The 14,049-nt window shown below is 43.8% G+C and overlaps 1 protein-coding gene across 1 annotated transcript in view; it reads left to right on the top strand.

Moving 5' to 3' along the window:
• LOC144802107 (uncharacterized protein C1orf87-like) overlaps positions 1-14,049 on the top strand; it is a 66,754-nt gene that overhangs the window by 44,946 nt on the left and 7,759 nt on the right. Inside the window, exon 6 of the mRNA XM_078671789.1 lies at positions 7,228-7,378. Within this exon, the coding sequence (XP_078527915.1) occupies positions 7,228-7,378 (151 nt within the window). The remainder of the gene's footprint in view (positions 1-7,227; positions 7,379-14,049) is intronic.

The following is a 14,049-nucleotide window of genomic DNA, read 5'->3' on the forward strand; positions in this document are numbered from 1 at the left end:
AAGATTACAAAAACGCAGGCAGATCCCAGCGTCCCTTTATTATTGGATCTGTCAGGGTTATTGAAAATGTAAAGAAAAGCATCAGTGGGGATATTATGGTCCTATTACCCTATTGCCAACATCCAAAGATGTCTGTCAACCTAAACCATGGAAATATTCCCTTTAAGATCAATGTATCCCCTTCTCCAGTCATAACTGAAAGGGTAAATACATGGCATTAGACTCTGATACCTGTGTGAACAGCTAAAGCACAGACACCTTTATTTTAATTTGAAACAATGCATTTAAAAATGCATCTATCAAAGCTGTTTTCACTTGTTTTTTTTTTCCTCATCTACTTAGAGGAAGTCTCCCACATATATTTCCAACGATGGAAATGGGGTGAAGGGGTTATCCCAATGAGCCCCTGTTCAATTAGCTATTTTTTTCTTTTTTTTGAGTTTTATATAGCGCGAACTAGATCCGAAGATATCAGGTATCAGTGCGCTTTACATGAGCACCAGTTTTGTTATACAAGGACACATTTATTTTTGTTAGGCACGGGGAGATTAAATAATTTCCCCAGAATCACAGGATGTTGAGCATTGTTGCCGCGACTCGTCCCCGGTTACCCAGCTTTGAGTTCGACAGCTCTAGCCATAAGGCTACATCCTCTCTCTTTTGTGTTATTAGCGGATGGAGGTGGAACGGTAGAGCATGACAAAAGAACACAATATACTTATTTGAACGTTTATTTTTATAGCGAGAGAAAGAAATGGACTGGTTTTAATTTTAAATCCTCTGACTTTATTCCGACAAATGTTGTAAGGCACCTTTTTATCAAAAGTGCAGTGGGTGAACAGTGAAGATGCTTGTTTCCCTTTTATTATATTAATTTGTACTCATTTTCACTTTGCAACCTGCAAGACACTCATTCTCTTCATGGATTCAGTAGGTGACCAAAAATCCTTTTATTGAGGGCAAATCTACCTGTTTAAGAATGCTGCAATGCCATTTTCCACACATAATGTCCTCAAATTCATTTTTTTAATTGTGAGCAGGACAGCAAACAATACTGTTCTATGAGCTTCAGCTGACTTAAAAATGTTTACTGATCCCTGAATTGTTGCTCTTTCCATTTGACGCTACATCAAAATATAAAAAAAACCCTCGTAGAAAAAGGAGAGAGAGAGAAATGGCAGCAAGTGCATTATAATAACCTACCAAGCTATCTTACTGGCAATGTATCTGTAACCTCAAGGTGATACAAAAGGCCACTGTATCAAGCACTCAACCTCAGCAATCTCCATGGAACTGGAGTCCGTTACTTAGATGTGGCACCTTTTCTGTGCAGCTCGTTGCACCATCTATTGTAGTTGGATCCACAGCACAGATTATTGGGAAACTGCAGACTTAAACAGCCCCACCACCCCCAAAACCACTGTCACCCATCTCACTGGCTAGGATACGCTGCCCCTAGCCTTAGTCCTACCATGCACTAGTTAAATAGGAGGAAGAAACAGGTTTCATGAAACTCATTCCAATTTAATGGTTGTCCCACAATTATAATAATCTGAGAAATACAGGCCCATTTATACGCATTTTCCATTTTGCGATTCCCAAATACCGAATCTGTAGAAATCGCAATTTGGGAATTGCATATCCGAATGTATGTAATTACGATTTCCTAATAGTGATTCTTACGGATTCACAATCGCAAATTAGGAAATCGCTAATATACATATATGGGTTAATGTCCTTTTCAACCAGGGCCCTCCCCCTGCTAGCACCCATAGCATAAAGTAAATAAACGTGTAATCTAATGTGAAGCTTCTGATGATTGTACTGCTGCTGTTTATTGCACATCAGTCATCAATCATGTTTCCCACCATCTCAATTACCACGCATCCGACAATCTTTTTTAGTAATTGTGCTTCCTTCTCGCAAACGTTTGCCTTTCACTACTTGACAATCATCAAAACGCCTTTTTAATATTTTGCATTTACTTTCTTGTTTCTGAACGAAAGATTATATGCAAATACTGTTCCGAAGCGACAAAGGTTTACCTATGATTAAACTCATACTGAACATGTTTTTGTTTTTAAAATAAAATGGATATTGCTCCTTGTTTCCAACTCAGTCAGTAGGTTCAAATAATGAGCTGTACGAAAGGAGAACATATGCTCGAGGGCAACTTCTTACCATATGACAATTCTGCAGAAATGTTCTTATCATATGTTTCTCTGCTCCTAAAATGTAAGCTTAGTAATGGATCATCCTACACACGCAGAACAATTCAACAGTCTATACTGTACAGTAAAATATCCAGGAATATAAAGCCGGGGAATGTAACTGCTTTGTAAATAGGCCGTTCACATCAGGCTACATAGAATGGAAAAGTCCTCTTCACATACACCAAAACCACTGCACCACAATGATAGTTTGTGGCACAAAAAGGCTAAAAACGCATTCCTTGAACTTTCTGGCATACAGAGAACAGGTTCTGATCCCCAGTGCCAGTTCTTTAAGCGGGATAACCAAAAGCGGGTGGGTTCTACGAGAGGGGTATGACCACTTAAGTGTAACTAGAAGTCCTTTACAAGAGACATGGCCTGTGTATTAGCAGTTGCGGCTAATGCATGTGATCTAGAATCCTGTGCCTGACACACCATGCCATCTGACCAGTATTATAGCAAACCCCTTTTTGCGATTTCCTATTTTGCAAATCGCACAATGTGATTTCTACTGAGTAGAAATAGCATTTTGCAAAACCGCATAGGCATTTGCACATTAGGAAAGGCAGTTTTACATTTCTTAACAGCTCGAAATAGCGATTCAGACCGTCAAGAAATGCAAAATTCTATCGTAATATCCCCCAGATGCATCAACAACCCATTTAGCGATTCCTTAATAGCGAAAAATACCGATTCACTATTAAGGAATAGCAAAATGGAATGCATCAAGAAATCACTAAAAAAATAGCGATTTCTTAGAATTCCTTAATTGCGACTCGCAAATTGCGAGTCGCAATTAAGGAATACCTCCCCATTCATTCCTATGGGCCTTGAGGCCCATAGGAATGAATGGGAAGACAATCTCAATTTGCGAATCGCAATTAGCGATTTGCAAATTGAGATTGCGATTTCAAGGGTGCAGGGGTGTCCAAAGGACACCCTGTTGCACCCCTGAAATTGATCTGTGCACATATGTTGCGCACACACATGCCCTTAGGGCATGTGTGTGCGCAACATGAAACTTTGAAAAATGCACTTTAGTGCACTTTTCAAAGTTTTTGCAAATTACCATGAAGTTGTACTTCATGGTAGTTTGCGTGCCCTATTAGCGAATTCGCTATTTTTAAAACTTTCATGCATTGCATTTAAGGAATCTCAATTTGAGATTCCTTAAATGCAAATAATCGCAATTTAGCGATTTCTCAATTAGCGATTTTTGCATTTGGGATGATGCATCCCAAATGCAAAAATACCAGTCGCAATGGGGCAGATTCTGAGAATCTGCCCCTTTGCGAGCGGATTTTTGTTTGATGCATCTAGCTGTATGTCCCTAGAATGTAAGAAGATTACTTAGTTCAAGCAAATCGTATATTCCTGTATCTTGTTGCACACAATAATGTGATCTCATTCTTGAACATGAATTTTTTCATGCTTTTTCTTCTTTTTACCAATGAAGCTTGGTACAAGCCTAAGTACACAAAATAAATCAAATGCAGACTTTGTTAGTTCAATAGCACTGGAAATGCCAGGCGCCACCCCCCTTAGGGGAGTGGCGGCGTTAGAGGCATCCAAAGGGCCGACCACGGCAGGGAATCACTTCCGGGTCACCGGACCCGGAAGTGAAAATAGGCAAGGGTGGACAAAAAGGCCAATGGGAGAGGGGCTTGTTAGCGCCCCGGAAGTAGACTAAGGGCGCCAGGCTTAAAAGCCTGCGTCCATCTTGGGGACCCCCTCTTTGTCTACCGACCACCAAGGAGCTCGGACGTCTCGTGAAAGAAGGGGGGTGGCGCCTGGCATTTCCAGTGCTATTAAACTAACAAAGTCTGCATTTGATTTATTTTGTGTACTTAGGCTTGTACCAAGCTTCATTGGTAAAAAGAAGAAAAAGCATGAAAAAATTCATGTTCAAGAATGAGATCACATTATTGTGTGCAACAAGATACAGGAATATACGATTTGCTTGAACTAAGTAATCTTCTTACATTCTAGGGACATACAGCTAGATGCATCAAACAAAAATCCGCTCGCAAAGGGGCAGATTCTCAGAATCTGCCCCATTGCGACTGGTATTTTTGCATTTGGGATGCATCATCCCAAATGCAAAAATCGCTAATTGAGAAATCGCTAAATTGCGATTATTTGCATTTAAGGAATCTCAAATTGAGATTCCTTAAATGCAATGCATGAAAGTTTTAAAAATAGCGAATTCGCTAATAGGGCACGCAAACTACCATGAAGTACAACTTCATGGTAATTTGCAAAAACTTTGAAAAGTGCACTAAAGTGCATTTTTCAAAGTTTCATGTTGCGCACACACATGCCCTAAGGGCATGTGTGTGCGCAACATATGTGCACAGATCAATTTCAGGGGTGCAACAGGGTGTCCTTTGGACACCCCTGCACCCTTGAAATCGCAATCTCAATTTGCAAATCGCTAATTGCGATTCGCAAATTGAGATTGTCTTCCCATTCATTCCTATGGGCCTCAAGGCCCATAGGAATGAATGGGGAGGTATTCCTTAATTGCGACTCGCAATTTGCGAGTCGCAATTAAGGAATTCTAAGAAATCGCTATTTTTTTTAGTGATTTCTTGATGCATTCCATTTTGCTATTCCTTAATAGTGAATCGGTATTTTTCGCTATTAAGGAATCGCTAAATGGGTTGTTGATGCATCTGGGGGATATTACGATAGAATTTTGCATTTCTTGACGGTCTGAATCGCTATTTTGCCTAAGGCCCTATTACTATGGTCTGAAGTCATCCCGAGGCAAGTATGGCCGCAGGGGAGCACCCGCTAAGGCAGTAAATAAATCGGTAAAAAGGTTAAACCAGTCAGTGGCGGAGATCCTACAGAAATCCAGCATTAAAACTATTCGGCACAAATTAATACAAACGTCCAGATTAGAATTATATGCGAAGGATGGAGTGCACCTTTCTGAGGCGGGCACCGAGATATTTCTTCAGACAGTCTTAGGGGCCATCTCCGAAGCCCTCGAGTGCGGGGGGGTAGGTCGAGTCCGCCAGTAAGCACCTCGCCCTGTGGCGGGGTTCCGGACAAGAATACCACGGGAACTTCTTGTCCAGTGACAGTTTTATCTCGGAACACGTTTTCGAAATCATCATGGACTCCGGGCTGGCGGGAGAGTTGGGGCTGACCTGCTGGTGGCCTCGGCTTCTCCAGCCCTACCCCGGAAGCCGTTGGTCGCCACAAGTGGTGGCACATTATTCACCTGTGGCTCTGTTGACCGGAAAGGGGGTTCACTTAAAGAGAGCCGGCTATCTTGGTTGTGGCCTGCTGGCGCAACCCAAAGGTAAACCAAATGCCCGTTGGAGAAGGGGCGGTAAAAGAGTATATATGGATATAAGTGTAATTTTGTCCTAATACTGTGGTGTAAATAATTTGGATTTAATAAAGAACTGGAGGTCAATGAAGTAATTGACCTGAGAACTTGTTTTTAATAAACATACACACTGCAGAAAATCAAGGCAAGACTCCTGAGTTTTGATTGGTGGAGGGGGCCCTTGTTAATGCATGCATTGGGGAGAGAGTGCGCTTTGTATGCCATCTATGCCAGGCGCCACCCCCCTTAGGGGAGTGGCGGCGTTAGAGGCATCCAAAGGGCCGACCACGGCAGGGAATCACTTCCGGGTCACCGGACCCGGAAGTGAAAATAGGCAAGGGTGGACAAAAAGGCCAATGGGAGAGGGGCTTGTTAGCGCCCCGGAAGTAGACTAAGGGCGCCAGGCTTAAAAGCCTGCGTCCATCTTGGGGACCCCCTCTTTGTCTACCGACCACCAAGGAGCTCGGACGTCTCGTGAAAGAAGATACCCACCCTCCCATCCCTAGAATGTTAGGGCTTCAGGCAAGCTTTAGCGGGGTTCCGGACAAGAATACCACGGGAACTTCTTGTCCAGTGACAGTTTTATCTCGGAACACGTTTTCGAAATCATCATGGACTCCGGGCTGGCGGGAGAGTTGGGGCTGACCTGCTGGTGGCCTCGGCTTCTCCAGCCCTACCCCGGAAGCCGTTGGTCGCCACAAGTGGTGGCACATTATTCACTCGTGGCTCTGTTGACCGGAAAGGGGGTTCACTTAAAGAGAGCCGGCTATCTTGGTTGTGGCCTGCTGGCGCAACCCAAAGGTAAACCAAATGCCCGTTGGAGAAGGGGCGGTAAAAGAGTATATATGGATATAAGTGTAATTTTGTCCTAATACTGTGGTGTAAATAATTTGGATTTAATAAAGAACTGGAGGTCAATGAAGTAATTGACCTGAGAACTTGTTTTTAATAAACATACACACTGCAGAAAATCAAGGCAAGACTCCTGAGTTTTGATTGGTGGAGGGGACCCTTGTTAATGCATGCATTGGGGGGAGAGTGCGCTTTGTATGCCATCTATGATTCCAAACAACTTTTCATTTGCCAGCTGCATACATGATTCAAAAGTGTGACAACTTCCTACCTTACTCTATTATATGATCTGGATTTAAATGAGACAATGTCAGGGCATGCCCCCCTGAACTGAGCACTACATGGTGCAAGTCTGTGTTCGAATATACATTATTCACACATTTCTTACCGCTGTGGCCAGATAAGTTATAGGGTAACTGCACTTATATGAAGCCCTAATGCATGGTATGCTGTTGTTAAAAGTTATCGATTTGAAGTTCTTTGATGTCTAGATTGTGGGATTGTCTTCTTAGAGTGGCATCATGTGTGGAAGTTATGTCAAGAGGGATTTTGGTTTTAGTGATTTAGATAAGCACCCTATGAAAGTTGCCAGGATACCACATTACACAATTCAGGTACCACTGAGAATCTGGGAGATAGATGGTAATATTGTTTAATCATAATAGAATTTGGCTAGATTGCATGGGGAAAGCCACACCTAAATGTTATGTTGACTTGAAGCATGTTGTCAAGCAACACGGTTTGCGAGTTTGTTTGATCATTCCTGCAGTCACATCTTAATGCCATGGATCTTAGTGCTTTGTTTTTATTGTTCCACAGAAATATCACGTCTCCTGCAGCAGATGAGAAAATCTTGAAGATTTTGAGAGAAGCAATGAAGGAATGTTCAAGGATATTGGATCTAGAAAAAATCAGCCTTGTTTTTCTAAACAAGGACAAATCAAACTCTGGACTTCTCCCAGCCTTTGAGGTATGTAAATTAGTTTCCTTTAATTAAGGTATAGAAACGTATAAAGTAAAGTAAATCGCAGTAATAAAGGGTGCCAAGCCTGTGCTGAGCACATTTCACTCTAGGTTTCCTTGGGGGTGACCCTAACAGGAAAAGTGAACTGTAATCTGCGAATATCACACATATAATATAAAGCTCAGATGACACCCAGTGACATATGTAATGTCCAGGAAATTCAGACTCGCCATGCTATTAAAGATTGTAAATGCGAAATCAATTACATTTTCCAACATATGGCCCTCATAATGAAAGGGGTGAAAACGGATAAAACGAACATATGTGGTTACGAATGTTCAAGGAACGTACCAAATCGATGTCAAGTGATGTTGTTTGCTTGGCCAGATTAAACTTTAACTGGGTTTAGGATACTTCGCTTTGGAGAGTGTACTTACAGGACGTGTTGTGTGAGTATTTAAGTGTGTTGGGTGTGTTGGATGTAATGTGTGCAAAAAATACTCTAAAGCATTGAGGTTCATGTGCATGTTGGACCCTTTGGAAGTAGGTGCATCCAGTGAGATGCAAACCATTTGGGCTTAAGAGAGCAGTCAGTCCCAGTCACTGGGAGAAACCTTTTGTGTGAGAGAGAGATGGAGAGTGTGGTTTGCAGATTTTTCATTATCTCATGCAGGTGCGCCACCTTCAGCTTAATGTAAAGCAGCTCATTTTAGGGGAGTGGATAAGGTCTGGTCAGTAGTAAACGGTTGAAATGAAGTATGAAGTGAGTAATTGCACCATTCATGTGAGTCATACCTATCGGTGGTGAAGTCCTTCTGCATAGAGTCAGTTTGTGTTATATGGTTATAGTGTAGCTGGTACCTGGTAGCTGCACTGGACTGGGAGATTGCTTGAAATCGAGGGGTGGCGGTGGTGAACTTAAGGGCTGTGTATTTATTATGACAGTCTCTTCCACTGTAGGAGGGGCTCTGTTCCGGGTTACTTGGACTTATGTGTGCATCATGTACTGTCTGGTTTGATTCCATGAGGGGTTTATGTGTGATAATAGGGAGATGGGGACAGCCAAGGATGGTTAAAAGCAAAGCAGGTAAATCACTGAGTACGACTGAGTAACATTTACCTTCAAAGATGGGAGGAGGTGGCAATGACTAAGACTCCATTAAAGTACTCAACAATACCTTGGAGAATCATTCTGGGAACTTTGACATTATGCTGCAGGCTATAAAGGAGATGAGTAGTACCATTGAAAACGAGATAAATTTGGTGCCAATCAGTGTCAGCCAGTTACAAGCTAACCATTTAAAAAAATCTGTCAGAAAGAATAATGGAGCATGAATCCAAGCTAGCTATATTGAGATTGAATCAATCAATCAAACAGGGGTTGGTTAAGCGTGCTAGTCACCTGTGAGGTTCTCAGGGTGCTGGGGGAGAGGGGTGGGAAGCTCCGGGTCAGTCGAAGATCCAGGTCTTGAGGTCTTTCCTGAATGTGTGCACGGTTGGGTGTGCCTGATATTCACTGGGAGCTCATTCCAGTTCTTGGCTGCGATGTAGGAGGCTCTCCTGCCTGTTCTGCTTCTGCAGATGCGGTGGACCTATGCCAGGGCGAGGTCGGCGGAGCGGAGGTTCCTTTTGGGTATGTGGAAGGATACTTGCTCATTGAGGTATCTGTGTCTGATGTTGTTGAGGGAATTGTAGGCGTGGGTGAGAAGTTTGAAGGTGACCATCTTCTCGACGGGGAGCCAGTGGAGGTCTTGTAGGCGTTGGGTCATGTGTTCGTGACGTGGTGTTCCTAGGACGAGTCTGGCTGCGGCGTTCTGGATGGTTTGGAGTTTGTGAAGTAGAGCTCTGTTGATTAAGGTTCTTTGTGATGTAACTTTAAGCCCAAGTGAACGACCTTAAATTAAGGTTACTGCGAAGAATCTGGACAGGGCACATACGATAATGGTAAACAGACCATACACAGATTATATGACCTTGTACAGTTGAATCAATCACTCAATCCCCAGAACCTTTTCAATAGGTTACCCTGATTGGCTATACAGTGCAATGATAAGGGAATCACTACTCACATTACTCACAACCTTAATACCAGGGCCTAAAAATGATCAATATCTCACATGAAATGTGAAAGTGTTGGGTACTCCAGACCAACAGCCCATGATCGCCTCATCTGAGTTAGAAAAAGTGTTTCATATGATCTTTTGGTCTTATTTATTCAAGGTGTTGAGAGCATCCACGCTGGCTGTAATCTTTCTGTACAATGGCCTGTGACGAAGGGAACTATTTCCTCAATGCCGTTTACAATGGCAGTTGAACCTCTGGCAAGCAAATGGCAGACACAAAGGAATGAATGGGGAATTAAACTCTCACAAGGGATACATATAGTCTTGATGCATGCAGAAGTTACCCTCTTAAAGTTATGCTAACCAACAGCTACGCTACCAGATGCCATGAAGATAGTATCAGACCTCAGGAAACTATTGGGTTCCAGGATGAACTGAGGCAAATCATGTCTATTACCCCTGAGACCTGTAAATCACCTGATGCTACCCAACATCACTGTCAGTTGGGAAACAAAAACATTTAAGTATATGGGGAAACACATTTACCATGACACTGGAAGGCTTTAGGGAGGCAATTTCGGGAAAGCCGTTACTGAGATTAAACAGTCGGTCCCCTTCTGGCGCAGGCTACCTTAATCCTCAATGGGTAGGGCATCCATTGCTAAACTGAGTATCCTACCTTGCTCTTTTACTATTTTGCCACCATATTGATCATAACACAAAGGAATTTCTTCAGGGAATTAGACACTTTCCTCCCTGTCTTTATATAGGGGATTGTGAAGAAACTAAGATGTGGAGGCCCATGGAGGTGGGTGGAATGGGAGCACCTAATTATAAAGCATGTTATGTTATGTTTTTTTGTCAAATATTTTTATTAACCTTTTCATAAGAGAAACACATTGCATGGTAGTACATATAAATTGGCTACCTTTCCTGTGCTTTCAACCTTCGGAACCACAGTCATTTCTCTGGGTTAACGGTTATCTAATACATAGTATAATTGCTGCCATAAACAATATCACCACATTTTACATGTCTTTTCACATGAAGATACATCTCCTTCCCATTGATTACTGGTGTGTTAAAAAACAGTTATAGTGTTTAACTACTAACTGGGGAGTCTAACTGGGGTGGTGTTCGTGAAATCCGCGATATATGAGTCAGACAGGGTTCTGGGACTACTACGTATCCTTCTTGTGTGTGTGGTTTACTTCAGCAGGTTGGGACCTGTCCAGTCATCACAGTCTATCTGGCTGACCTAGTGTGTGAGTGGTTATGTCGTCGTACGCCGTTGCGCACTTGCAGTTATGTGGGAACTAATGTGTGTCCTGCCGATCTGGGCCTGTGTTTGTAAGTCTACTGGGGCTTGCGACGGGGTGTCTGAATTGTTGCGTGTTGTTTGCTGTTTGAATAGGTGTAACAATAAGGTCCACTACATGGTTATGGGGCATTTACATATCCCTTTTACTACCTCCTCCCTGAGCGTTTCCTCCTCTGCTGCTGCCCATTTGTTCACTGCTTCCACCAAGGCTGCTATCGGGGGTCCCACAGGAGTGCACCAGTGCATAGCTATTTCTCTTTTAGTAGTAGTATTGCTAGCGATGCAAAGAGAATTAGTACTTTGTGCTGTTTCTGCCTTCGGAAGATTCCGAGTGTGCAGGCCTCCCATGTGTTCATGTTAGGAAGACCCGTGAATTCCCTAAGTGTCTTGTGGATAGTGTGCCAATATGATCCTATTGTAGGGTAGGCCCAAAACATATGCTAAAAGTCTGTGTCCAGTTTTTGACATCTGGGACAAAGGAACTGAGTGGATGGATAATGCAGCTGGAGACGCGCTTGCATTTGATACGCTCTGTGTAAAATATACAATTGTATGTTTTAAAGCACGCATTTCGGGACACCTTCTTGGGGTATTCGAGTGCCGTCTTCCATTCTTTATCATGTAATTTTCGCCTCAGCTATTCCTCCCATGTTTCCCACAGCGCGTCCAATGGTTTGTGCAGAAGCTCCAGTATGGCTTTGTAGAGCCAAGTGATCAGGTGCTGACCCGCCCCCATGTGAATGATTGTGTGGAGGACCGGATGTGTTGCTGGTTCTCCTCCTGTCAAATCTTGATGTGAACTGTAGCTTTCTAAGATTTGCCTGTGTAGTAAAAATTGGCCGGGGGAAGGTCAAAGTCTTCCACCAGCTGGCAGAACGGCCTTAATTGTCCGTCCTCAAATAGGGATTCTATCTCGGTAAGAGTGTGCTCTGTCCAAATGCAGAGGATATTAGTCGTATAATATGCCTCTCTTCTGGGCCAGCCCACCAAAGGCAGTAAAGGAGAATACAAAGGCACTCCTGCAGACATACGGTGTATCCCCTGCATGCATTTACAAGCTACCGACACCTGTATTGGGTATGTGGGTCTCGACTTAGTGCCGGGGAGTAGCAATCCGCGGTGTTCTGGAGTGGGTATGGGGCCTGTCGGTGTGTGGGTCTCCCCCATGTGCCTACCCGCCGTCCAATAGGATAGCTACTGCAGTTGCGCCACCAGAAAGTATGATTCGAAGGAAGGTGCGCCCAGCCCTCCCTGGTTGTTGGGCAGTTGTAACTTAGCTAATGCTATTCCATGTCTGCATGCTCCCCAGATTAGTGAGCTAAGTAGCAAGTCTAAGTACTTGAAAAATGCTCGGGGTGGGATTACAGGTAAATTTGTGATACAATAGATGTGGGAATTTAATCATCTGTGCTAAGGTCACTCATCCTATTGTGGCTAAAGGAAGGTTCTTCCAAAATCCTACTGCCGATCTAATCCCAGCTAACGCTCTACAGTGATTGCCTTCGAATATATCAGATGGGGAGTGATATAAGCAACCCCTGAGGTATTGGGGGCGCTTGCGCTCCATGGTATGCTCTGTTCCCCTATCCGAATATCCCAAGGGGCAAGGCCCGGGTGCAGTGGATAAACCGTGGACTTGTCCCAATTCACTCTGACCCCGGAAGCCTCTGGGAAATTTTCAAGTGTTGTCCATATGGATGTCAAATCTGTGGTGATGTCCCGCACATATATTAAAAGTTCATCAGCATACATGGAAACACTATGTGTGATGCCCGCTATGGGGATGCCCCAATCCTCCCCCCTGGCATAATCATATTGCAAGAGGCTCTACCTCTAGGGCAAAAAGCAGGTGCGAGAGTGGGCAGCCCTGTCTCGTGCCTCTCTCCACCTTAAATACGGATGATGATGTATTGTCCGATGCGAATGCTTGAAGTAAGTTTAGTGTACAAGAGGTGTGTATATGCTAGGAGAGTCGGGCCTATCCCTATCCTTTGCAGGACCATAAACAGGTATGGCCACGTAAGAGTATCGAAGGGCTTTTCGAGGTCTAAAATGAGACAGGCTGCCCTAGGAAATGCGGGGCTCCCCTGATCCTGCACATGGAATAATCTGTGTAAATTTTGGGAAGTTTCTCCCCGGTACACATCCTCATTGGTCTGGGTGGACCAGTGGCCGCAGGATTTGTGTGTAATGGTCCCCCAATATCTTTCCTAGTATCATACAGTCAGCGGATAGCAGTGTGATGGGATGATATGAGGCCAGCTGTTGTGGGTCTCGGTTTGGCTTTGGGTATGCAACTAAGACTGATTCCTTAAGGGATCCCACCCTTTACTAGCGCATCTGCAAACACTTCCACGAGGCGGGGGACCAGCTGGAGTGAGAAGGTTGTGTAATATTTCAGAGGGAAATCATCTAACCCTGGTGCTTTGTTACTGGCCAGGGCGTGGATCACTTGGGTAATGTTTGTAGATTGAATCTCTGTGTCTAGTGCAGTTTTCTCTGCTGCTGGAATTTGAGGCATTCTCAGTGAATCAAAGAAGTGGTCTACAGCTCCATGCCCAGCCTGTACTTTATTTCTGTACACCTCAGTGTAGTACTGTTGGAACAACTGTAGTATTTCCGCTTGGGAGCGCACTAGAGTACCAGTGGGATCAAGCACTTCTGTAATGGGTTTTATTTCAGTATCCTGTCTAGCTAGCCAAGCCAGTAGTGTTCCTGTTTTATCCCTCTCCTTGTGTGCCCTAGTTGCGTATGCCCTACAGTTGTATGTGCGCAGGTCTGAAGCAGCGGCTGCCTGGGCTGTTTTCCCTTCCGCCACCTGAGCTATAGTCACCCTGATCGCATCTTCCTTTTTTATTAGGGTGGCTAGCTTCATTTCAGCTAGTGTCAGTGCTCCTTCCAGTGTCCTCTTTACCCGTGCTATTTGTTTTATACACTCTCCCAGGGTTACTACCTTGAATGCATCCCATTCTATTAATTTGGACGTCACCATTCCCGCGTTATTAGATAAGTATTCTTGTATGCTTTGCCCCTGGTCATGTTTGAAAACATGGTCCGTCAGGTAATCCTGTGGTAATCTCCAGGTGGGTACTGGGGGGTGGAGTGGGGTTTCCATTGTAGTCTTAGTATATGTGCATCATGGTTGGAGAAGACCTTGCCTAGGTAATCCGCATGCAGAATTTTGGGGACTAGCGACCCTGTGCAAATAAATCTTACTAGTCTTACCTAAATATTGTGTGGGATGGAGTGGAACGAGTATAGTCTGGTTTGTGGATGGCGATCTCTCCATGCTT

Source organism: Lissotriton helveticus, chromosome 1_2, assembly GCF_964261635.1.
Source record: "Lissotriton helveticus chromosome 1_2, aLisHel1.1, whole genome shotgun sequence".
NCBI classification, from domain to species: Eukaryota; Metazoa; Chordata; class Amphibia; order Caudata; family Salamandridae; genus Lissotriton; species Lissotriton helveticus.